Source organism: Phalacrocorax aristotelis, chromosome 7 (genome assembly GCF_949628215.1).
Source record: "Phalacrocorax aristotelis chromosome 7, bGulAri2.1, whole genome shotgun sequence".
Lineage (NCBI taxonomy): Eukaryota > Metazoa > Chordata > Aves > Suliformes > Phalacrocoracidae > Phalacrocorax > Phalacrocorax aristotelis.
Genome location: NC_134282.1, coordinates 47,568,483 through 47,593,165, shown reverse-complemented (window position 1 = coordinate 47,593,165; position 24,683 = coordinate 47,568,483). Strand labels below are relative to the sequence as shown.

The window sequence follows — 24,683 nt, the reverse complement described above, 5'->3', positions numbered from 1 at the left end:
CATTCTTGAGGGTGTCCCTGTAGGGGTGTCGCATCCTTAAGTGCTTCAGCCCAAAGTGATCACGAGGGTTAGTTATACACGGAGTTGGGCTGAAGGGAAAGTGTGCTTCTTGCTTGTGGCAGTGAACTGCAATGGGAGAACACTCAGTAGTTTTAACAGGAGCAGGCAGATGGCAGTGTGTCCCCCTGATGGATTTGGAAACGTTCATCTTCAGCTCCTCAGGGTTCCTTAAGCTCTACCTGAGGATTTGTCCACCTGCAGAGCCAGGGGCTGGCTAGAAACTTTTTGGCCTCTGTCTCTTTCCTAACAGAAGGTGATGCTAAATGTCCACTTAACAGGTGCATAGCGGCAAGAAGCAAGATCTGCCAGGAAAGAAAGCATCAGTATAAGAAAAAAAAAATTACTGCTCCAGCTGTACCTGGAAAAATATTGCTGTTGTGTTTCAGAAGGGAAGGTACAAGATTGTAGTCTCCCATAATTTTTTTCTTTGGACAATCTTGTGCTTCATCCAGAACAGGGGAGGAATTCCTGGAGACCCAGTGCAAGACAAGAGCGATGTTGATTGTCCTGTTCCCTGTACATGATGGAAATCAGTGATAGTTGTAGGGATGGTGAATAATGGAGAAACAGAAGTTTAGGTCCCTTCTAACAGTGCTGCATCTTTCTCTCAGTAGAAGCTTGGATAACTGTTAGAGATGCTGTTTCATGCCTGACCATCAGCCAGTTTCTCACTCCTGACTGCTTCTCTCTTTCCAAGCACCCCAGAATACTTTACCAATCTCTGTATGCTACTCTCCCAGTTGCTGTTCTCCACCTGCCATGCCCATATGTACAAGCAAACAGCTTGTAACAAGTCCTCCCTCCATTTTCTTGCTGTTTTCTTTATCAGTTGTCTCTCCACCGTGCTGTTAACTCCCTCTGACTGAACTAGATTATTATACAGGCTGAATATGTTGCTTGGTAAATATCTATAATGGTGCTGAAGTGCTGTGAGAGCATCAGGAGTTTTTTACTCTTCTTTTGGATGTTACAGTCAAAAGATTTCCAGTGTTACACCTGTCCATACTTCTTTCTTCAATTTATAGATGCTTACTACAGCCTAGGGTGGGGATGGGGGGTAGATACTGATAGCTATAGATAAAGTGAGGTGGGATGAGGCACAGCATCCTTCCCAGAGTCTGTTCTCTCTGTCCCAGAGTATACCTGCTACTCTTTCCAGCCTCCTTTTGGTTTTGTTCTGCTTCTCTGTATATCTGTCTTTGTACCTTGATCTTCTGTCTTAAGGCCGTGGGAGCTCATCATTAAGATCTCCTTTGCCTGCAAGAGGCCCAGGTGTGGAGGTGGGCATACACCAGCTGGAGCCTGTTTGAGCAGCAGTGGAAGGCGAGGGCTGCCCTCCATGTCACTCTTAGCCATGGGATCTATTGCTTTTAGTGAATGCATCCCCCAAAATAAAACACACAAACCATTCCCAGTCTTGGGGGAGTGGAAGAAAACTGGATACCTGATGCATAAGTGGAGACAAGTGCATATCTAGGGGTTTGCGGGCTGCAGGCAGTGAGATGGCCCAAACACTGGGCACTGCTGCTTGGCACCTCGAGCCACATGATGGCGATGTTATTATAGGGATCCCCACTCCCACTGGTGCTTAATCCAATATTTATTTTTGGTGAGTAATTTGTTTATCAGCAGGTTATTTTAATCTAATTTTGGTTGTATTTGTTATTCCTGACTATCTGTACTTCCCAGAATTAGCAGCTTGCATGTCTTTAAGGAAATTGGCTAGAGCTGATCTCAGAGGCATTTGCTCAGCGGATATTGAAGGAAAAGGCTAGGGAAATGGGCAGGGCCCTTGTTGCAGTGTTTGCCTAGTAAAATTGTAATACGCAATTTAAAAAGACATGTTGTGGTGACCCCTGATTATGCTTATTTCATCAAGACAATTCTGTGTGCTAACAGCAGTTATTGCTGATGGCCTTTCCACTCTCTATCTCTTCCTTCCTCCTTTTGTCTTCTTTATCCTCTTGCCTTCCTTTTTTTCCCCCCAGCCTTTCATCTCTCACTTCCTGCTCTTTCCTCCTCATCTTCCATCAACTAACCTTCATTTAACCTTTCACCCCATTTGTTTTTTCACCAAAACATAAGGATTATATCTTGTGGCTGGCAGGATAAAACAATCAGTGTCATTCTTTTCCTTTTATGCTGGCATCAAGGAGGGGTAACTCACTCTGTGAGGAACAGAAAGTGGTGTTCTAGCATATAAGCAGATTATGGTTTCTGAAAGGCCTGCACCCTCTATGTCTAATTAATAATGCTTTGCAACAGATCTACTGATGCAGGTCTTTGATCTTATGTCAAAATAGCCCTATGGTTAAGCCATGTCTGTTCCTGTAGCCAACAACACGACGTTTGTGATTTGCCTAATGTTTCGCCAGGTATCCATTTCTCATGATTGGTTTAAGACTTCATTATTCACCTCTGGATTCAAACTCCATTATTAGTCTGGCCCCAAATCTATCATCACAACTTGTAGAGTATTGTGATCAGAGTTGAATTTTTCAAATAGTTCCTTTTAGAATCATCTAAAACAAGTTGTGTGTCTTTCCATTCTTCCTGAATTTCAGAATGCAAATAGTCTTGATTCTATATTTTTAAGTTTATCTCTTTGAGAAGAGTCACTTTATGGGGGGGGGAGGAAATAAGGTTTGAAAGGTCATTTATATTTCCTTCCCCAAGATTGCTCTTCATTCACAGTCATATCCCAAACTGAAAGTATCTGAGTGCTCCAGAGAAAAAGGTTGTTTTCATCTCCTGGGGCATGGCAGCTTCCCACTGATTATACCCACCCTGAGGAGCAAATCAACCCAAAGGAGCTGCATTATTCTCTGACAACCTTAATAGTGACTGCTTACTGCCTTTGTCTTGGCATGGGCAGAGTTTGTGCCTCCAGTGATGATCTGGCTTGAGAAAATTCAGTGGCTGAATTTGAGGAAGTCTTCTTCCAGATTTTCTAGCATCCTATTTGAACTCTTTCAAACCACTTTGATCAGAAAAATGAAGCAGGAAATTTTGTAAAAAACGTATTTTTTGCGGATTTCCAGCTTTCTGCTGAGTTCCAACCAGAAGACGCTGTGAAACTGAAAAATAAAGGAGAAAAAGGAAACCTTTTTGAAAATCAGTTTTCTCTGGAGTTAGTTCAAAAGTTTCAGAAGGGATTGGTTTGCTCTTTGTTAATTTTTACATGTGAACAACATAACAAAGGCAAAATAGAGAATAACCACCATGTCATAATACAGTTTGTAAGACTGCCACTGATTTGGCCAACACCTGGAAGTAAAACAAATATTTTGGAGTAGAAAGAATGAGCTGTTCTCGTACTGAAGCTAAGCTTCAGTTGTCTAGTCCTGGTATAGGAGCAAAACATGACCTTGTAATTGCTACCAAATCCCACCTGTGTTCTCTACCTCTGTGTCAGTGTTGTTTGTCTACCCTAAATGCTTAAATAAATGCCTGGACTCTGAAGTTTACAGGGCACAGTTAGAGTAGTCTTCTGGCTTCCAACCAGAGTTAAGCTGGAACTGCAAGGCCCACTCAGTCTGAATTCATCCCAGCACTTGATCGGTGTCTAGGTTTCTCCCTGGGGACAACCCATTTTATTTCTATAGGAAATCCTCATGTTTATCTCCAGCAAAAATGGCCTCTCAATGACCGAATACAGCAACTGTTTCCTCTTTGCTTTAGGAGGTATCTTGCATCTTTTATTCCCAAGAGGCGATCACTAGAGCAGGGCGGGAAGTTGGAGATTTTCTATTCCTTTCACTCCTTTAGGGGGCCACAGGGTTAATTTAGCAGAGCATTCTTATCTCCAAACTGTAGCAATGTATGCTTTTGGCATAATGAATCAGCTGAGTGGCATCAACAAAAAGATTTAAGCAGATAGACAGAAAGATATTTATCTTTTTGTTCTGCTTGGTAAGCAGTGCATTGCTCATCATATTTCAGGCTGACTGTAATGCAGTTTTGTGATTAAATATGCTGTGTGTGTTTTCCAGTGGTCCCTGTGTTCCTGGCAAACACTTCAAAGGGGACTGGAATGCGAGAAGGGCTTCAGAAATGTCCACAGAAACACTGGCAGTTGTGAGACTTTCATCTGCTAGACTGAATCCCTGGCTTTAGAGTCTATCCTTGTCCCCCAACACAAAATCAGAATTCTGTCAAAACTGGGGATTTCTTTGTAGTGTGATCCCCTTGCTAATTTAGATGCACTTTAACTGTTTGATGCCTCCACACATGGGTTGTGCATCCACGTCAAATATTTCTGTCTAACTACGCAGATTATTCAGGCCAGATACTCTGTGCTGCAGTGCTTAAACTTTCACTGGTTGGCAGCACTGCCTGGAAGTAGACAGTCAGTTCTAGAAGTGTGGGAAATGAAAAAGACATTAAGCATTCCCCTATCGCCCATCCCAGCCCCAGCAGGCAGAATTGAAACTCTTGCATTGAAAATAGTGTGCCAGTGACAGGTTTGGGGAAGGTGATGAACAAACACAGTCCTCCCCTGTTAGAGATGCCAGAATAAGATTAGGAAGACAGACCAAGCATGACTCAAAGTAGGAAGCGCCATTGCTGAGCGCTTCTGAAAGCTGCGTGGAAGGAGAGCTTCCATTTCCATTGAACACTGGCTGTATCAGGGGAGAAGGAAAGGGACTAACAAAAGAATGACAGCAAAAGGTTCAAAAAGCATAGGACATTTTACCACTTAGCATACAGATCATGCATACTCACTCCAGGAGAGGGTTCTTGCTGCCTAAAAATCTGTGCAGTGCTGCTTGTACCTGTATGACTCATTTCCACCACCTGTATTTGTGCCAAAATATAGATAGATACCCATGCAGGTTCATCCCTAGATGGAGAGTTCAACAGAGACAGACAGGTGGGGAGGCTTCCTTTTTCCATTCTGCCTTCTGGAGATCTTGGCATATTTCTTCCTTCGTTTATTTGCTACTTTATTGACTATACAACTGAAAAAGTGGAAGAAAAAAAAAAAAGAAAAACACTGACAACACAAGCGAGCAGAACAGAATCAATGACATCAGACAGGAGAAACAAAATGAATATGTGTTTTGCCCCTTCAGCAAGTAATTCTCATTGCTCCTGATCAAAGTGCTGAGGGAACTATAGTCTTGCCTCTCTCATCTCCTCGCAGAACAGACTATCTCAGCTTCACTTTTCACTTTTTTAAGAACTTTTGTTCTTAAAGGTGGTAAGTACTACAGAAAACATGAGGGAAAACAGCTTCCCCCATGCTTTTCAACCAGTGATAAAACTGAGACATGGGACAGTTGTGTGTTCTGGTCCCTATGGAGCTGGGATCCAAACGTGGAAGTCTGTCTTGAAAGAGGTGAGGAAAACCTTGCAAACACATTTTGTGAGATTTCTTTTTTTTCTTTTTTAAAATAAATTCCCCAAGCAGCTCTACCCACAGAGCTTTCCAATATTTTCCTTGTCCTATTGACATTGACACAGAAAGCGTAGACTTCAAGCACTGAATGCTAGGGGCTATAAATCCCTCGATCTAGTCCAATTTCATCTGCCTCTGAACACTTCAGAGAAGCTCTGAGTCTGATCCAAATTGTCCCTACCTTATACTCCTTGACTCTCTTCTTTTTGTCATGTTTTATATACTTTTTGACTTTTACAGAGCTTCCTGAGTAATTCTTCAAAGATTGACTGATTTAAGGGGTTAGTCATCCTGCAGGTTAGTAAACATGACAGCTAGTTGAGGTTTAACAGGGAGTCATGAATAAAATAATTGGGATCATTAAAGGATTCTCAGGCAATTAAAGTTTTCTTGCAGGAAGTCAAATAGAAAAAGGAAACATAGAGTGAAAGTCAAAGGAGGATGACCTTCTACGTGCTAACAACCACTGAGCCCCAAAACACAAGATGTACCGGCAGAGCTAGTGTGAGATGGTTAACGACAAGGGGATAAAGTGCTAGAAAGAACTGCAGGCCAAGGTGTAGGAGACTGGACAGAGGTATATAGGAATAGCTGTGGGACTAGCAGGTCAGTGTAGAGACAAGTCAACCAGGTGGTGTGAAGGTGCAGAGCAAGATTAGGGTTGGAAAACTGGTCTGGGGTGCTGTTTGTTGCCTGCTCTGTGGTGCCAATGGTAGGGGAAATTGCAGGATAAGACCAGATAGCAGAGCTACCCTCTAATTCCTTTTCCAGGTAAGAGTTTGCTAATGTACTGCAGAGAGCAGACTCAGGCAACTCCCTTCCCCTTTCCAATACCTCCATCTACTTCATCACTGAGACTGAGGTTTGCTGCCTACTAGCTGCTTCCTGGTGACTCTCTGCATGGATTCCCTTGTTACTGATTTTCTTCATGCAGCATCTTACCCCTTTCTGTCTCTCTCTTAACCTCTAGCTGCTTCTCCTGTCCTGTAAATCCCCACTGATGACACTAATGTTCCAGGTGTGAGAGGCTCTGGTGCTTTGTTTAATGAACTGGAAATGAATTGGAGCTTACTAGCTCTGGAGAACCCACACCAAGAGCCATCTGTTGTGAGCTGCAAATGCTGATTGGTATTCAGGGAGCTGAGTTCTACTCTTATGTATGCTACCTGGCCTCTTGGTTGATTACTGAGCTCCTGACAGCTTCTAATGTGTGTCACAGCAAGGAATGTCAGGACCAGTCAAGAAAATATGTTTAGGCAGGGTTGGTTTAAAGGAAAGGAGCCTTGAGTCTGGTTTGGCTTCATACCATGTGGGGCTGAGCAAGGAACACAGTGGCCGAAGGGATTTGTTTTAGAACACTCAGCAGAGTTTGTATTTTACCACACGTTTTATGATCTCCTTTTAGCCTGACATCTAGGAGCTATATGATTAAGGAAACATTGCAGCTTTCCTTCTATATTTTTATAAAGCTTATTTTTTAAAAAATATATCTTTTCTTGTCCATGTAGTAAAGCCTTTAAGCATGACCTGAAGGTGACCTTTAAAATCTCAGAACCAGAAAGCAATAGAAAAGAAGCCCAAACAGCTGTTGCTGATGTTGGTGTTTGTTCATTTTTAAATACTGTGGGTTTTCAGAACAATACGATTCATGGCTTCGTTATACAGGTATGTGTGGGAATAGATTTAGACATTAAGCATAATTTTGCTGGCTGGAACACAGGGTTGTACAACTACAAGGTTTCTGGATTTGTAGATCTCAGCAAGGTGTTCTCTCAGGACTGAAGTACAGCTCTGTCTGAAGATTATATGACCTGCCGTCAACTAATCTTATTGTTCTTCAGCTTTTCTCACTCCTCAGGAGACCCTTTATTTTCAGGAACTCTTATGGTGCTGCAATTGGAATTAAGTTTATTAGCACTTGGAAGGAGATATGGGCTCTGCCCCTTTTCCCTCCCTTGGTTTGGTTCATCCTGGAGGGTTCTGGAGCAACATTTCCACTTAGGAGAAAGGCTGCTTCGGTTTTTTTTTTTTTCCCCCCATGTACAATCCCAAGAGTTCATGTTTAGCAAATAACAACAACCTAAATTGTAAATTACATACATAATGGATTAATTAAAAAAATAATTGATGTGGTTTTTTATCTGAGACCATTAAGCAAGAATGACCAGGTGTTAAAGTCTTGTAAAGTTTGAACACTGAGTAGCCATGTGGTTATCAAACAGCTTGAGTAGTGGAAAGTTTAATTCAGCCTTTTCTCTTTGTTTTCAGAGTCTAACAGCCGACGGGCAGTGAAGAGAGGCTTCCTAGGTGGATTGCTGAGACTCTATCAAGACTGGCATCACAACGATGTCTCCAACAACTACATTTATATTCGTAGGGGTCTCCTGCTCTGCCTAAAGCACATCACCAACATCCAGCTAGGCAGGGAAACTTTCCTTGGTTCCCGGGGTATGGAGATTCTCTTCACAAGTGTACAGGTAAATGATGCTTTTGTGCTTAAGTGAGATGGATTGGTAGTTAGTGCTGGGTTCTACCTCACAGTGCAGGAAATACCATAGTTTATCCTGAATTTATGTAACATATAAATGAAAAAATGATAATGTTGAAATAAAAGGTATTGACTTTTTCACAGTTCATACTTCAGAAAAGCTAAAATATTTCCACTTAAAACTAATTTTAATTTCTACTGAGACTCATGGAATTGTAGTTCAGGGTTTTTAATGCCACTTATTCAGGTGGGATGAGGTGGCTGGGCCCACAGATCTTTCAAGGGAGTATAGCCTCTGTTCATGACAAGTCCCTGGTCTGTAGAAACTTGAACAGGGTGGGTAGCAACAGCTGCTTGAGGGTAGATGTCAGCTTGTTCCCTCTCAAAAGCCTTCTATAGCCCATGTTGCTTTCTGAGCTAACATCTCCTGATAGCTCAGCCTGGGAGCAACCGCATGGAAAGTGCAAACATGGGTTCACTTTGGGTGAACAAACAGGAAATGACACACTAAGACTCCAGTGAACACTGAGAACTCTAATCCTTCCAAAGGTTAGAAGTGGAGCAGAAATGACAGCTTCAGGGGTCTCCAGTTTGCTTTTTTCCTACTGTGTGCTACTATGGAGATCTTGGAAGGGGAATTACCAAGATTACAGAATTCAAAGCTCAACGTTCTCTCACTTCTTTGGGATGTTGTCAGTCTTACAGTGTCTCTCCAAGACATGAGGTGTCAAGAGGAGTCTGGCAGCCCTAAGACGTCTCACTCATGCTCTTCCCTACTCTGACCTGAGGTAGAGACTGCTGCTGCTACTAAAATCTTAATAATCTCCATGGTAGACAGAAAATGGGAAATCTGTTCTCCTGAGAGGAACTGCAGGCTGTAGTAAGAGAGAAAGACAAACAACTTCTGTTTGGGAAAGCAATGGCTCTTTGTGTAGACAATATTTTAGTACCTTTAGGAGTTTGCTGGCTGTGGTGATTAGCCTTGACCAAACTCTGAGCAGCTAAAGAGATTTTAAAGGCATTAAAAGCCGGGTAGAAAAGTTCTGCTGAAATGTAAAAAAAAAATAATCTTTTTTTTAATCTATTGAAATAGTTTTGCCAGGAAGGGTTTGTTTTAACATCGTCCAGTGGAACTCCTATTTACAAGGCTGGTTTTCAGTCGAAACCTCTCCAGCTGCTCATTGTATAGGCTGATGGACAGCTGAAATACTTAAGCTTTTAATAGCCTTTAAGCCTATGTCTTTACAGGAAGAGCCAATAGTTCAGACTGTCTCCTTACACAGATTAGAAGTGACTGCTACTTTATTTGAGGAGAATTTAGAGATATATTAGGAGAATTTAGAGATATTTTGAGTTCTGCCTCTACCTGGAATGAAAAATAATTTTAGATAATGAAATAATTCATGAAAAGGAAGCACTTTCTACTCCTATTTCTCTTTCCAAGCTCTGCTTAGACTTTTTTATGGCAGTTAAATGATATGTTCACATTAGCAACTGGCTGGTTTTGTATGCAGTGACAGACTGCCTACTCTGAGAGAAGAAACCACGTTTGTATCTGCTTTAGGAGGGATTGGTGCATGGAACATTATTTTGCTATATTATCATTTATCCATCTGATTTCTTAAGCTTTCCTGATTCTCTTCAGCCTTCCTGTACTAGGGTCTATTATCCTATACTCCACACTATATTTCCCAGCAGTAGCATCCATTAGCATCATTACCTTTTGCCTTACTGTCATATTGAAACCTTCTTTTTTGTAATGTCACATATGTATCATATCTGGGTTATTCCAGATTCAGTAAAGAAAAGACTGAGTGTGGAGGCCAGAAAGCAGAACCCTGGGCTTTCTGAGCTAAGGATTCGCTTTCTTCCCTCATTCACAATATCCACCACAACAATACACAGTAATGAAAACAGTCCCACAAATTCCCTGTAAGGTATCTGAAGGCTTGTTTGCACTTTATAGAAATTAGCTTTCAAACAGCATAATTGAATAATTCTGCGTGTAGAAATTCATTGTCTGGATGAACATGCCTTGTTCCTGACTATCTCAATTCACTTGGCAATGAATTAAGATGGCTGGCCCAAGGCAGGCATTTATATACTCCTGTGTTTACTGTTCTAGTAAAAACAGAGTGGTTTTAGTAAACTATAGTAAGATGCTTCACAAATGTTATTCTGTTCTCATGTGTAGAAAACTTTCCTTATCTTTTCTTTTAATAACAAGCAAAGACACCCAAATACAATATGAAAAAGCGAGTAAATTGGAAAACTGGAAATAGAGACCAGTCCTCCTTGGCGTTTGCTCTAACCACAATAGAAATTTCCTTGGAGATGTTCTCAAAATTCTTTTCTCTCCCCCTGTTCCTAACAGCCAGAGATCTAGAAATACATATTAAGATTCTTGTAATGAGTCTTGTAAGCATGTCAGCTTTAGATGACTTTTTTTCTAGCTTTCCTGCAGGAATCCTGGTTAATCCCACTGAAGCTTATAATGCCATTCAATCATACATGAGAAAAAAATAAAATTCTGTACAACTAAAAAAAACCCCTAATACAGCTATTTTCCTATTCCTGATTATAATAAAGCACTTTTATGTTCTTTGGTCATCTTCTCGGTTCCACTGGATATCTTTTTTGTCCAGCTCAAATCCTAACTGTGGGCTGTCAGACAATGGCATGAAGTATCTATTTTGCCCTCTGGGCTGTTCGACTTTATCTGTGCTGAAGGGCTACAGAAATATTAAATGGTATGAGAATGTATTGTAATATTCCTCTTCTGCCTTATAGAACATTCATGCTGCTTATTTGACTTGCATTCCTGTTCTGATGAGCTAAGTCTTAGTCCCAAGCCACTAAAGATAACATGCTGATAGACAAGGTACAGCTTGTGAACTTAGGTAGGATGCTACATTGATTAGTCAGTCTCTCTGATGGAGGCTATGGTATAGATGTACTGTACTTGGGGAAACCTGAAGGCTTGGTTTTCTGAGCATCACACCTATCACTTTTAAGCAATTTACCCTTATGCAGCAGCTGCAACTTGTTTATACAGACTCCCTGTCTCTGTTATATTGAAGACGTACACCTACTATGACCTCCAGGGGGTCTTTGCTTTTAGTTTGGGGACTGGGGGCGGTGGCGGTATTCTCTTTGCAACAAAAGATCAAGGAGTTCACTCGCATAACATGGTAATAAAGACAGAAATATTCTATGTCTTCAAAGTACAGCTGAGCTCTTATACCTCCCTACACTTCTATCTCCTACTCTGTATTATAGGAGTAGAAAACATAGGATACTGCAGGAGTTCAGTATCTCACCTAGGTAATATATAGTGATCTTTCAGACTAACTCTTTGGCCTAATGCATAACGATATAGAGTACAGTGGGAATACTGTCTTTGAGCATATTTTGTGTACACTAAGAGCAGTGAAATAAAGGTGTAATTGTGCTAGCTTACTTGTGTTAGTTTTGGCATAATAGCGCTGGGCGTCGTTGTTGTGAAGATGCAGAAGCACAGATTTCAGCATATATTGGGAGCTAAACCATATACACGGGCTCCCTGCAGGATTTTTTAAATCCGTATTGAAGAACATATCTTTTCAGTGCTCCTGTTACTGACGTTAGCTAGGGTATTTTAGCTTATGTTACTATCATGCCTTCCTTCAATATACCCTGACTATAATGTCTTAGAGCAGTGCAAGGGAATGTTGTGTCTTCTAAATGACATGCATCAATGGAAGTTCCCTGGGGGCCATGCTAGCCTGTATTTCTGTAAGAAAATGACTGCAAGAACTTGGGGTTTTGCTGTTCCAGGCATATTTCTTTGGTAAAAAAAAGAGAGAGAGAAGAAGAAAAGAAAAATGCAAGGGAGGAGAAATAAAAAAACCACAACCAAAACATAAATAAAAAGATTTCATACTCCAATCAGAAAAGTGTATCTGCTCTGGTGAATTGTGTGTAATAGGCAGGACAATTGTAAGAGACGATTCTTAACATAGTTCTCCTTTGCTTCCCAGGACTGTTTGTCTTGCAAAAATCTGGATCCTATAACAAACACTGTAACTCAGATTCTGAGAAAGTGCTACCCCAAGGAGTCTCTGCCTGTGGTGACAGTAAGAAGTTCCTATTTCTTCCCTCTTCCTGGGAATGTCAAGGCTGAACCTCCATGTGAGGGATCGGAAGGTAAATGGCTGAAGGGTGAGTTCAACAGGAGGAAAAGGAGCATGGCATGAGAATTAAATGTGGGATCTGACAAAAGGAGTCTTGGCAGCCCGGTCTGAGGTTTACAGTTAAAATTAATCTGATGGCCTACAGTGTCATCAGAGATGAAACTACTCCCAGGTCTTCTTGAAGCTTGGAGATTCTGTTTGGAGAATAAGTGAGAAAAGATTAAAAGCAGCAACGAAAAGGAGAAAAAAATCCTTCTATTATTCAAAAAATAATGGAACAGAGCGGTCATGGCAGAGGCTGGAGATGCCATTGCTCCTCAGTAATAAGAGGGAGAGACAATTGTGCCTCTGCATGACTGTTTGTGGGGGCAACACTGCTCTGCAGGTTTTTCAGTAAAGAATTACAGGAAATATTATCCTTTTTCTTTTCTAAAATAAAAGCAGATAGCAGTCATGCAGCTTGGGTAAAAGATGTGAGCACTTGCTGAAAAGCAGAACTTAAGCACAGGCAGGATAGCCACTCCACAGAAGAGGCGAAATGGCAGACTCCATGATTCACGCAAGCAATTTCTTTGTTGCTTTCAGTTTTGTATGGAAGATGGTCAAATACTGTAATGATGATAGCAGTAAAACACCCTAATCTAGACAATATAGATTAAGAGCATCCTGTAACATCATTGCAGCCAAGCAGAAAATCTCTGTATTGCTTTGTAACATGAGTTGGATCCATATCATGGTGACATTTGTCATGGTTTTGAAAGGCAGTGCTCGAGTCCAAGAGAACAGAGCTTTAAAAAGTGGGAGACTTAGTGCCAAATTCATTTATACTTAACAAATTAACAAATGGGATCTGCTTCAGTTAGGGTTGTGATGCGATGCAGTCTGAAGGTGCAGGTGGCACACATAGAAGAGATTGCATATATTTCTGTGGAGGGCCTGAGGGGGATATTAGGTTGAATGCCTTTGCCTCTCTTTGTTTTCTACTTCTGCAGGTGACTATGAAAGTGATGGAGAAGAAGAGGCTGAAAAAGACCTGGATGATGAGGATGTGGAGAGTAAGGAGGAAGTAGGTATATGAGCCATCGTTTCTTTAGTCATCCACATACTGGAAAGTAAAATTTTCATTGTCCATTTTGACATACTGATAATCTGTCAAAGCAGAGAAATTGGATACGTATGTGGTCCCACATAAATACACTACATAAATAATAAATACATACATAAATACATAAATACACACATAAATAATAGAAGGATACTTGAAAGAAGAAAAAGAGAAAGCCCTGACTTTCATTGAAGAGTGTCCCCTGCACTTGTCTTATTAATTGCCACGCTTGTCACTCACGTTGGTGCAGGTTTGGTGACTTCTCTGTTCCTGCAGAGAGACTGACCAGTGACTGTTAGAATCACATGCACAATCAGGGATAAATGATGGATCTTTGGTTCCTCTGGGTGGAGATCAGAAATGGCGCTTAGTAGGGGAAAACTGAATTATCACCTAGGAAAGACTAACCCTTTTTTTTATTCCATATTGGAGCATATTTGGGCTGTGCACCTACCCTAAGAAGAAGGTTAGTTCTTTTAAGCCACCTATGTTTGTTCTTTATTTGTTGCTGCACACAGACCAATAATGCAATGAATTATTCAATATTTTTCTGACTTCTCCCTTTGCACTCTCCCTGTTATGACCTAACTGGCAAAAAACCCTTCCAACCAGCTGAGGATGGGAGTGCAAACGTTTTTGTTGTGAAAATACATATAAGCACATAAGCGAATGTGAAGTAGTGAACGTTGCTAATAAGTCTTAGCCACATAAAGTGGTTTGGGAAGGCAAATTAAGCAAATGAAGTTGCAAATAGAGTCTAATTAGATATGATTGAGACTTCTGTGGAGGGCCGTTTTCATTACTTGCCCTGCCTTTTTCTCCTCAAGTGTTAAACTGATTTCACCCAGTGAAAAAAGGAATTTATTTTTTTTTTTTAAATAAAAATCACCAAAAAACCCACCCCAAACCCACCCAAAAAACCCCCCACATTAGCTCAGTGTCCTGACTTGCCCCTGTCTGGCTGTTTTTATCTGAATATTAAGGCTCGCCAAGATGCTCAGTAGGAATAAAGTTCATAGTGAATTTATCTCCTTTAATTAGTTATTCATTCAGAAACAGATCCTATATGCCTCTGAACTCTTTCATTATTCATAAGGATTTACCAAGTAGATGCGAGCAGATTGTTTTTTCACTTGGCCTGAGAGCTTGCTCTGAATATAGGCTTTAAGTACTGTTCGTCTGGTGTGCTGGTCATACATCTCCCATGATAAATCTTTCTAAAGGGAAAGCAAGCAGGGAATGGATAATGAACTTTTAGTTTACCTTTTTTGTGTGAGATCATTTACACAATAGTATTGATGTGATTTACAAACACTTTCACAGCTACGTAACGCATATCCATGCATACTAGTAATACCAACCAAACTGAAAATTGGCTCCATGCTTCTATCAGTAACTGTTCAGACAGTTCTATGAAAATCAAAATCATCACATCAACCATCTGTCCTTCTCAACCCACATCTTCAGCAAGTTTGAAGCTGCTTATGCATCATTAAGCTGTTAGTGGCAAATCCATCTAAAGTGACCTCATACCCTGTGCAGCTCTTCACTGCCTTTGAACTAGGCCCAAACAGCATTTCAAATTCTGTTCTGCAATACAAGTGTGGCCCAGGGTTTGAAATGCCATGGACACTTTTGCATTCAGGCAATTTTTTTTTCTTTTGATAACAGCTTCAGAAATGAGTCTATTTGAGGAGCAAATAGCTTCTCTGCTGGCATTTGATGGGCATACTTACGAATGACATGTTGAATTATTTGAATAATGCTGTAGTGTAACGCCCAATCATCAATGCCATGTCTCCATACTTCCCTTTTGCCCTGTCTTTTCCTGTTTTCTTATGCAATGACCGAATGCTTGACACAGTTTGGTTTTGGTCCTCATATCTGATATGGAGGAGGTTGCACATCAATGCACAGTTGCCTTTGACCATAAAAGTTTTAGATACGTTTCTTATCCCTGATTTGCTGATGGTTGAGATCTAAAAAGCTTTTTTTCATATAAAAATATCAGGAAAGTTGGAGAGTATAGAAGATGGATAGGGCAAGGGTTTCACAAAGTTTTATAAGCAGCATTGAGAGATAAAAATAAAATACAAGCAATTGGTGCCTGCAAGTTCAGTGATACAGATAAGGGCATTTCAGTTTGATTGATAGGCACTCAGAGAAACCATGTGCTTGACTAAATCGAAGGCAGAAGTGTCAAGCTTTCTAATTTTGCTGGTGGCCTGTAAGGACATTTTTGGCTTCAAGACACTTTGAGAATTTGCTTGCTAAATTTACATTTATTTGATTACTGTTTCTTTGAACCAGAATATTACCAATTAAATCTTGAGGGCCTGTGCCTACTGGTTTGTGCAACATAAGCAGGGGCATGGATGATATGCTCAGAAATATCTAGTAGTGTTGATGTCTCTTATTTTGAAACCTGCTAAGATAAGGTGCTTATAAAAAGGTTCAAGTTTTAGTCTTGATGCATTTTGAAATCATCTTTTCATGGTATCTCTGTTTAGGGACTCAAATACCAAAACATCAAATTTCCCTTTTTCATAAAATGACTTTAATACCATCATGAGTATGGGAAGAACAGTTATAGGACTCATTAAATGAGTATGATGTCACTAGAAATCAAGTGTATTCTGCAGAATATTACTTTAATGGTCATCTTGTGGGGCATGTTTAATATACAAGCTTTTTTAATCCTGCTTCTGTAGGACTATGACTTGGAGACAGATGTGAACAAATTGAGGTCAAGGCCAGTGCTTGACCGGCCAGAGGAAGAGCTTGGACAATATGAAGCAATGTGTCTAGAACTTTCCTATAATTTTCAGGTACTATCATGCTGTGGCTTCCTTTATTTGTGAATATTCAAGAGTTTAAGAAATAGGGAGTATTGACAAAAGACCACTAGACAAGGCTATTGTAAAAAGAAACCTAGGTGTCTTATAGAACTGGAAAAAATTGAGACTTTTTGCTGTAGTTCATTGGTGTGAATCAAGAATGAATGATAGAAAGGGAGTGATGATGTTTGGTGCACATTTAGCTTGGTATGGATTAACTAAGCACTATTGCATCAATTGTCACATCAGAAATCTGTCAGATAATAATTTGTATCCTTGCCGGCAATTTCAACAGCAATAACAAGGTCAGAATGAGATGTAGAAAATACTGTTAACTAGTGTTTTGAAGGAAGGGTTGGAGAAGATTGCACTGCTGCTGAGTGAAATGCACAGTTCAAATAATTGTTCTATTGCACTTTGGGACAAGAAATGAAGAGGACTACTGCATTCACTGCAATTCTTGGAATTTAGGAGAGCAGAAAGCCATGATTCAAATATGAATCTGGAAAGGACCACTGGCTTAATGTATCTACTGTAGACACAATGCTGTGACATTTATTATGACTATAAGTAGCCAAATGGGATTAATTTATACACTTGCACGAAGGCAGAGGTGGAGTTTTGCATGACAGATTAGCTTCCTTTACCCTGCTGTAACATTTATATTCTTAAAAAAAATGCCTTGCAAATTCTCTTCCCTAATTTGTTAGAACAATCAGCTTTGGTTGGGGATGACTCACCCAGATGACTCAGTCTGATCCTTTCAGTTTCTGAGGACTACTGCTGAAACGGCTTTGTTGATAAAGAAATTCTGGCAGGTAGTTCATGGGCTGATGTTACGCTGGCTGTCTTATTGGATGAATGCAGTTTTGGGAGATTTGTAAATATTTTCCCTTTCATCCTTGAAAGATTTCCTCTGGAAGGAGGCACAATCTGTCTTTAGTTTCTTTTAGTTTATTCTGCTTTTTTAAATTTAAAGGAGCTTGAATCAGAATCTGAGGAAGAGAAGAGCTCAGAGGACAGGGCTGAGAGTCTTCCCTCTACTCCCTCTCATTTCTTTCCAAATGCTACTTCTGTGAAACATCCAAACTACAGATGGAGAAACCAAAGTGTCACAGAGATGGGACCAGATCCAGGGGAAAAGGATTTAAAAGTCCCATTGCAGAGCTGGACAAAGAAGGAGGAATGCAGATGGGATGCGGCTGATGAAAAGCGAGATGCTGTAGAAGCAGCCCAAGATGCAGACTGCTGTGAAGAGGAAGATCCAGCCAGGAGCCCCACACATACTTTGCGTCCTCTCCCAAATGAGGCTGCTTGGTACAAAAAAATATTTTACCCTGAATGTGAGGCCTCGATCAATCCTAGTCCTGGAGGGAGGTTGGAGAGCTCAGATATAGTGACAAATCTTCTGGAGAAACACCAAGGGGCAATCCCGTTCCACAGCCCTCACTTCTACATAGCTAGGGCCAAACGTGTTAAGTCTATACCGGACTACAAAGACTTGGCATTCCCTGATTTCTGGGGTCACCAGCCACCTCCTTACAGCAAGCCCATGGTGGAGCGCAAGTATGGGATTCAAAGGTGATTGTGCTTTAATATAATTACCATGCTGAGAGATCTTGGGCTCAAAACCGGTTTATGTAGGTTCTGACTATCACATCTCTGAATGTTTTAGGAAGCTATAGAATGGATTTTGGGCTGTCCAGTCATTTGTCACAAGGAGATAGGCCAAACAGCATGACGACTTTATTTAGGTTTTCCTCCTGAGGAAAGGAAAACTGTATCTAACTGGGTTACAAACAGGATTAGGAATAAGCAGGTTTATTTCCTATCTCTGACGTGGACTTTCTGTGTGCCAGTGGATGAATTGTGAACTGTCTGTGTGTTGCTTTCTTTGTCGTACAGATGAAGGTGGTAGTGGCAACCTTGGAGAGAGACTTTTTTATGGCTTCTGTGAATCCATAAAGACTCCCCTATTTCATATTCCAAATTTTTATTGATTAAACTAGTTATTGATTAATGTGTCAATGTACTTATGTATGTGGTGGGTCTCTAAGCCAGTCAAAGCTCTGACATAGAATTACTAGCGGCTTTTCCTTAAAATAAGTAGACCAAAACTCAGAATGGGCTGTAAATCTGTGACCTTGGTAGAACACAAATAAGAACAAGTTTATTTTAGAGATGGAGAAGATTCTGTGTCCTTTGAGGATACCTTTTTGCCTTCAGTCTTGCTCTTAATCCAGCCACCTCTAGTGTGTGCAACAACAAGTCTCATCTGGCTTTTTAAGGAAAAACCCTCTCTGTCCTCTCAGAGCTGTGCGTCTGTGTCAGGTTGTTCTCAGGAATCTCTCTGTCTACCCTTCTGCTGCTGCGCCCCTTCTTGCTATGCCTCTTGCTCTCTGCCTACTCCATGGGGTCCTCCAGAAGCTTCTCTGCCTTCCCTAGCATGTGCACCTGCTTCTGGGAAGTGTCATGAGCTAGAGAGCATCAGCGGGGGTAAGGTAAGCAGGCTGCTTTCCCTCCCTGCTGCCCAGCTTACTAGGAGAAGACAGCATATATGGCATGCAACACGCAGAAGGAAATAAAAACAGATGTCCCCTATGGCTCACAGCTAGAGGCTGCTGGTTTTTTCATGCTATTTCAGGTGTTCAGATGAGGGGAAAACTGTGTTTTGAAGCTGTGCTGGGAGAGGAGGCTCTTCTTATAACTACCATTTTGTCTGTTCCATGTGTGGCTGTGTGCAATGACTTTACTTTTTTTATTTTTTTAGTGGCAGAGGGAATTGTTAGCAGATACCAAACAGGCTGGTTTCTCTGCTAAACTTTAAAGCTGATCAATGCTAATCAAATGGCATTTGTGAGAACCACTAATTTCTGATCTCTAGAGAGGTAACGATTCTTTCTGCAGCAAATATAAAAGCTAAAAATCTTATTTAGAAGCAAAATCACTCTACCATCTTCTCCTTGCAATTTTGCTCTAAAAGATTTGCTTTTATGACTATAATAGCATGTGTAACCATACAGCTAAAACGGGAATAATCATATCATGCTTCAGGGCATAACATGATTGCTGCAAAGGTCATGAGGAAAATCTGGTGTTGCACATTTGATCGTCTTTAAGGATCAGAGAACTTCAGTTTAATAATGAGTAGAAATTAGCTTATGAGTAGATTTAGAGTTGAGAGTCACTACGAGACAGACTAAGAGGTTTATAAGTTATGGTAGATATTTCCTCATGGGGCAAGGCTGGTCGTTTGGGAGACTGACATTGACTGGGAAGAACTGGGAATAAATCAAACTTGACTGAATACTACAGAGAGCAAAAATTTTACAGAGTCAGTCATTTCACCCAAAAAGCTACTTGTTGTCATGAGAATGGAGCAGGGGCTTTTTCATGGTTAAAAAAATAAAAAATATATATATATACACACACACAAAGTTCACCTGGAATTAGCACATGGAAGTGTGCTAATAACCAGTCCTTCAAAAGAATTTCCCAAGCGTCTTCATATTTCTTTTACGAGACTACCCTATACCAAGATTTCTCGTGGTGTCGTTACAATTTGCCTATTTATTTATTTTTTTTCCTTCCCCTAGGGACAAAGTACTAGATGATGTTCGCCGCTTAATCCAGCCAGGCAATGTGATAGGCAGAACCGTTTTTGATTCAGACGAGGCCAGGTGGGTAACTTAAATGGAGTGCTGTAGCCAGGGCACTCTCAGTGCCGGATTAGGTAGTGAGCTCAGTTCAGCTCTGGTAAAGGTATAGAAGAAATAACCTAGGAGGTAAAGGCCCAACAGAAAATATATACAGGAGAGGTAGATTCCTAGTACGTGGGTCTGAAGAAAGGATTTATTGTAGAAGTCTCTGGAGCAAGAGAGCCTCAAAACTTTTTTAGAACAAGAAAATCTGTACATCAAAGGGACTGTATGGTGTCTCTGGATATGTGTGCATTGCATATAGTGATTTGGAACAGAAGCATGCAGGCTGACGCTGGGAATTGTACCTAGAGAATCCAGAGGCAGTCTCTCCACATCCTGAGGTGGCATTTCCCATTGGGAGTGCACTTGAGTGTCTGTACGGCTACTACAGTGTCACGGGCCATAGATGTACCCTGAAAGTTGTGGCACCTCTAAAAGGCTTCTGAAAAACAAAAAAATTAATCCTTGTGAACTGTTTTAAGTGCTCAACTATGGCCAGAAATTGTGGTCCTTGAGAAGATGTAGCATAGGCCAGTTGAGAAGGTCCCACATATGAAGAAGTTGCATTCAGAGGAAAGATGAGTGACTCGGAGAACATTCTTCAGAGGAAAAAAGGTGAAGGACAGTTTTGAGGTAGGAGAGAGTTTTGAAGTTGTTCAAGATTAATTTAAGGGTTTCTAAGCTTTAGGAGAAGGAAACTATAGATGAGGGGAAAGTAAATGTATAGTAATTGTGTAGAGCTGCCTTGTGTAATCAATAAATTAATGGGAATAACTCAGTGGGGAAAATAACTGGAATAAAGAAAGTAAATATGAATTGGAACAAAAGGGAGTATTGGGAAAGGAAAAGACAATGAGATTTAGAAACACTAAGCAAGAGTAGAGAAGGATGCTGGATGGGATAGGAAGACTATAGATTTGCTCACCTCCTGCTACTGCTCAGGGTCTTGCTTATTAAAAAAAAATAATTATAAAAACCTATATTAGCATACAAAAGGTGCCGGGGAAGGCTTGTCTTTGAAGCGACCTGCTATAGGTATCCTTGCTTTGATTTACTGCAGTCACTCAAGCCCAGGTGCTCCAGGCTGTCTGACATTCTTCTCCAAGTTTGAATCAGGAAACCTTCGCAAAGCCATCCAAGTGCGTGAGTAAGTACGCCTGCAGCACTGTGTCCCAACATGCCTTTCTGCTGTGACCACGGCGTGAAATGGTGGTGTTCTCCTGGGTTTTGAAAGGGTTGGCCAGGGAAGCAGGTTATATGATGCAGAACTTATCATGCCTTCCAACAGCTAGGTGTCATGAAAGTAACAGGAGTGAGAAAACACTCAAAACATGAGCTCAGAATGTTTTGACGTGACTAACGTGAGATTTAATGGTGTGTTTGGGCACTGCTGGTTTGATGGTGTTCTTTTACTCTCACAGGATATTAATATATTTGATTGTATAGCCTGCTGTCCTCAGCAGGTTCAGTGGCAGGCTGGTGGGTGTTCATGGCCACCATTTTTTCTGGTCTTCCTTTACAGGTTTGAGTATGACTTAATTATGAATGCAGATGTGAACAGCAACCAGCATAACCAGTGGTTCTACTTTGAAGTCCGTGACATGAAATTAGCAGTTCCTTATCGCTTCAACATTATCAACTGTGAGAAGTTCAATAGCCAATTTAATTATGGTATGAGTCTTTGGGGACTTGGGGTAGTCTTTGGTTCACAAGAATATCTTTTTAATGTTGTAAAGGTTTTGAACTTTCCATGTCTATAAGTATAAGGGAGACTGTAAATTTACTCTTATCTGCCCTGAAATCCACTGAAAGAGTTACTTCAGATTTGTATCTTTCTCTATCCTCAGGAGGACTGAGGAGTAAGCTGAATATTGAGACCTGGGAGAGGATTTGTGGGGAAAAAAATGTCGTTCTTCTGTCTTTAGAGACCAGAACTGAGGAAGAATGGCACTGGGGTTGGGAGAGAGGGAAAAAGACAATCTGTTGGAATTGAATGAGCAGCATAGGATTGGAAAGTGCTTCTAAGATCAAAATAAATGTAGATAATCCTCAAACAAATGTTAATGATTTTTTGGGCATATTCAGAATGATATCTGCCTTCAGACATGCTGAGACTTCTCCTGATATTAACAATTAAAAAAACCCAAAACTATTCCTTGCTGTCTTTGAGCTCCTGTCATAGTCTGTGGTTCAGGAGGAAGGCAGCATTGCTCAGAAATAAGCAGGACAAATCCCAGCTTTCAATGCCCATTTTAGAAAAGAAATTATTTCTTCTGCATGGAGACTGTGGGTTGAATTCTTAGCTGTCATAGGCTGGGGTTTTTTCATTTGTTTCCAGGGAGCTGTGTTAATTTACACCAACCAGCTCAAGACCTGCCTCAGAATGCTTAATAAGCCCCTAATATCAGACTTTGCATTCCTCTGAAGCCCTGTGGATACAGCCTTCAAAATCACGAGGAGAACTCTCTCAGGATCAACATATCTAAAACAAATAGCACTAGGAGCCGAAATGACTTGTTCCTTGTATTTGTGAAACTAGCTGGATGAGTGGCATAATGAATTATAAGCCATTTGCTCTTTAACCCTAAGAGCTGAAGTTCAAGTATTCATATAGATCCCAAATGAAAATGAGGGGGGTTTTGTAATCTTATTCTGCTTCAGTGTTGGTGTGTCTGGTAGCAGCCTGAAAATGAAGTATGTTGAGGCCCTACTGTAAACCCCCATACAACCTCTGATACAGCCACCAGTAGCTTCACAGCTAGAGATTCTGGCTATTATTGGTGGAAGGCCGCTTGTTTATCTGATAGTTTGGGTGTTCTCAGCATTTATAATCTTATTTTGTGCACCCGAAATTGTACATGACTCATGTTCAACCATGCAACAAAAAATATGTTTGCAAAGAAAATGTAAAAATACCACCCAGCATAAGGAGGGAGTCTAAGCCATGGCTTGCTTTTGTATGGCTGGTACGTGGGATTGGCTGTTAAAGCGATTCTGCTGTGGGCTACTTCTGCTTCTCTGAGAGGGCAGTGAAGCTCCAGCTTATCTGGCTTGGCTGAGCGAGACTCACTACCCCTTCCAGCACATGCATAATATTTACACAGACTGTTGGTAAAAGATGCTGTTTATTCACTACATTCCCTCTGCTCTTTCCTGGGCGAATGCCCGTGCCATAATACTGAAAGCTTCCAGTTGTGATGCAGTGCCAAAATGCCATGGGTGGCAATGCTTTACAGCTCCTGGTTACTGATCTGTTTTAATTTTTTTTTCCTTCCCTTTTGCTCTTGGTTAGATGGTACTGTGTAATTTTGAAATCGGCAAAAACGATATTTCATGAAATAGTTGTGACCAGGAGCAGAGTAAGTCAGGATGTGCAGCCTCCAGGTCTCCTCTTCCCCCTTTTCCACCAACTTACTCTACCATGGGAAATAGTGAGATTTTGTCAGAAGCCTGATTTGTGTTTATTTTCTAAAACTGAATGTTTCCACAGGGGAAGTGGAAAGGAGAAACGGGTTAAGGTTGGAGTGGGTTTTTTCTTGTTTTCTTTGGTTTTTTTTTTTTTTAATTAAAATGAGATGGCAGACCAGTATCAACCACCGCTTGGAGCCACTTTGATGTGCGTGTCCTTTGGACTCGCAGAGAATGGCAGGGGTGGAGTTTGGGTTGAGAGCATTGCAGACGCTGAGCCTCACAGCTCTTGCCTGCTGACCTGGGCTTCTAGGCAGGCCTGTATCTCTCAAAAGTCACTATGCCCATGTCCTGGGCAAACATAGAATTGCTTCCTGTACGTGACTTATGGCTCTGGGTCAGGAAGCAGCAATCTAGAGGTTACTCCTAGCTGTAGGCTAGTTAGTTCTACCCCACACCACAGCCAAAGGTGAACTGGAAAGCCATTTCTTAAAGCGCTGGAGAGTTTAACAGAGAAAACCAAAGGAAGAAGGGAAACTGAATAGCTGCTTATGGAAATATGTTATCAGTATTAATGATTTTCAAGCATCACCTCCTCCCAGTACAAGAATAGTCAAGAAAAGGCTCAGGGGGCAACTTATCAACATGCATAAATATTCAAAAGGGTGTTTTTCCCTTGCTTAAATATGCTTTCATAGAAGTGCCACCAGCAAAACTGCTGGGCTCAGCTGTGGCTGTGCTGGGTCCACTGGAGCTGGCTGGCACCACCCCAGGGCAGAGGCCACCTCTGCAGCCCCAGCCACCAGCACCTTGCCAGGGATACCCCATGCAGAGGGCTTCACTGGTGTGGTAAGGATCTACCATACCTGAAAAAGAGCAAGTGGATGTTTAGAGTGAAGGAATTTGATACCAAACCCACCTGCAGGTGGGCTGGCATCATGGAGCTGTAAGTATGCAGCTCAGATCAGAGAAAGCCTGGTACCTCAGGTCATAAAATGGTAATATTTTGGAGGTCAGGAAGAAGTAATCTTCTCATATAATACAGTACAAAGATGGATGCTATCGTTATCAGCATTTATGACACATAAGTATTATTTAGGTCTAAAGGCAAGTTTAAAACCTTCTAGTTTTCCTTGCTACTTTCTGAAGGTACAGTATTGGATGCACCGCAGATCTGCAATGCTCTGGTAGGATTAAGGATTCAATAATGGTGCAGCCAAGCATAAAATATTGGGCTAACCAAATTACTGATCTTGTTGATACTTCAATTCCTATTCTATTCTTTCCCTTCCTCTGCTTGTAAACAGAGTGGCTTGAAGTCCTCCTTTGCAAAAGCTGGTAGATAATTTATTTCTAATAAACTCCATTCAGCTCATTTGCTTTGCTTTTTGTACAGACATGGCTATATCAGAACAAAGCATGGGGCTTTGGGACATGTATTTTCTTTGCATAAACTATCTGCAGAGAGAGCACAGACAAAATAATGATGTTTCTTTTTTAGTCTTTTCCTC

At 41.0% G+C, this 24,683-nt stretch overlaps 1 protein-coding gene across 1 annotated transcript in view; it reads left to right on the top strand.

Annotated features, from left to right (window-relative positions):
* Positions 1-24,683, top strand: part of AGBL1 (AGBL carboxypeptidase 1) — a 270,250-nt gene that overhangs the window by 32,265 nt on the left and 213,302 nt on the right. The window contains exons 6-13 of the mRNA XM_075100597.1: positions 7,730-7,938; positions 11,969-12,134; positions 13,114-13,187; positions 15,938-16,054; positions 17,043-17,644; positions 19,660-19,743; positions 20,825-20,911; positions 21,287-21,435. Coding sequence (XP_074956698.1) covers positions 7,730-7,938; positions 11,969-12,134; positions 13,114-13,187; positions 15,938-16,054; positions 17,043-17,644; positions 19,660-19,743; positions 20,825-20,911; positions 21,287-21,435 — 1,488 coding nt within the window. The remainder of the gene's footprint in view (positions 1-7,729; positions 7,939-11,968; positions 12,135-13,113; positions 13,188-15,937; positions 16,055-17,042; positions 17,645-19,659; positions 19,744-20,824; positions 20,912-21,286; positions 21,436-24,683) is intronic.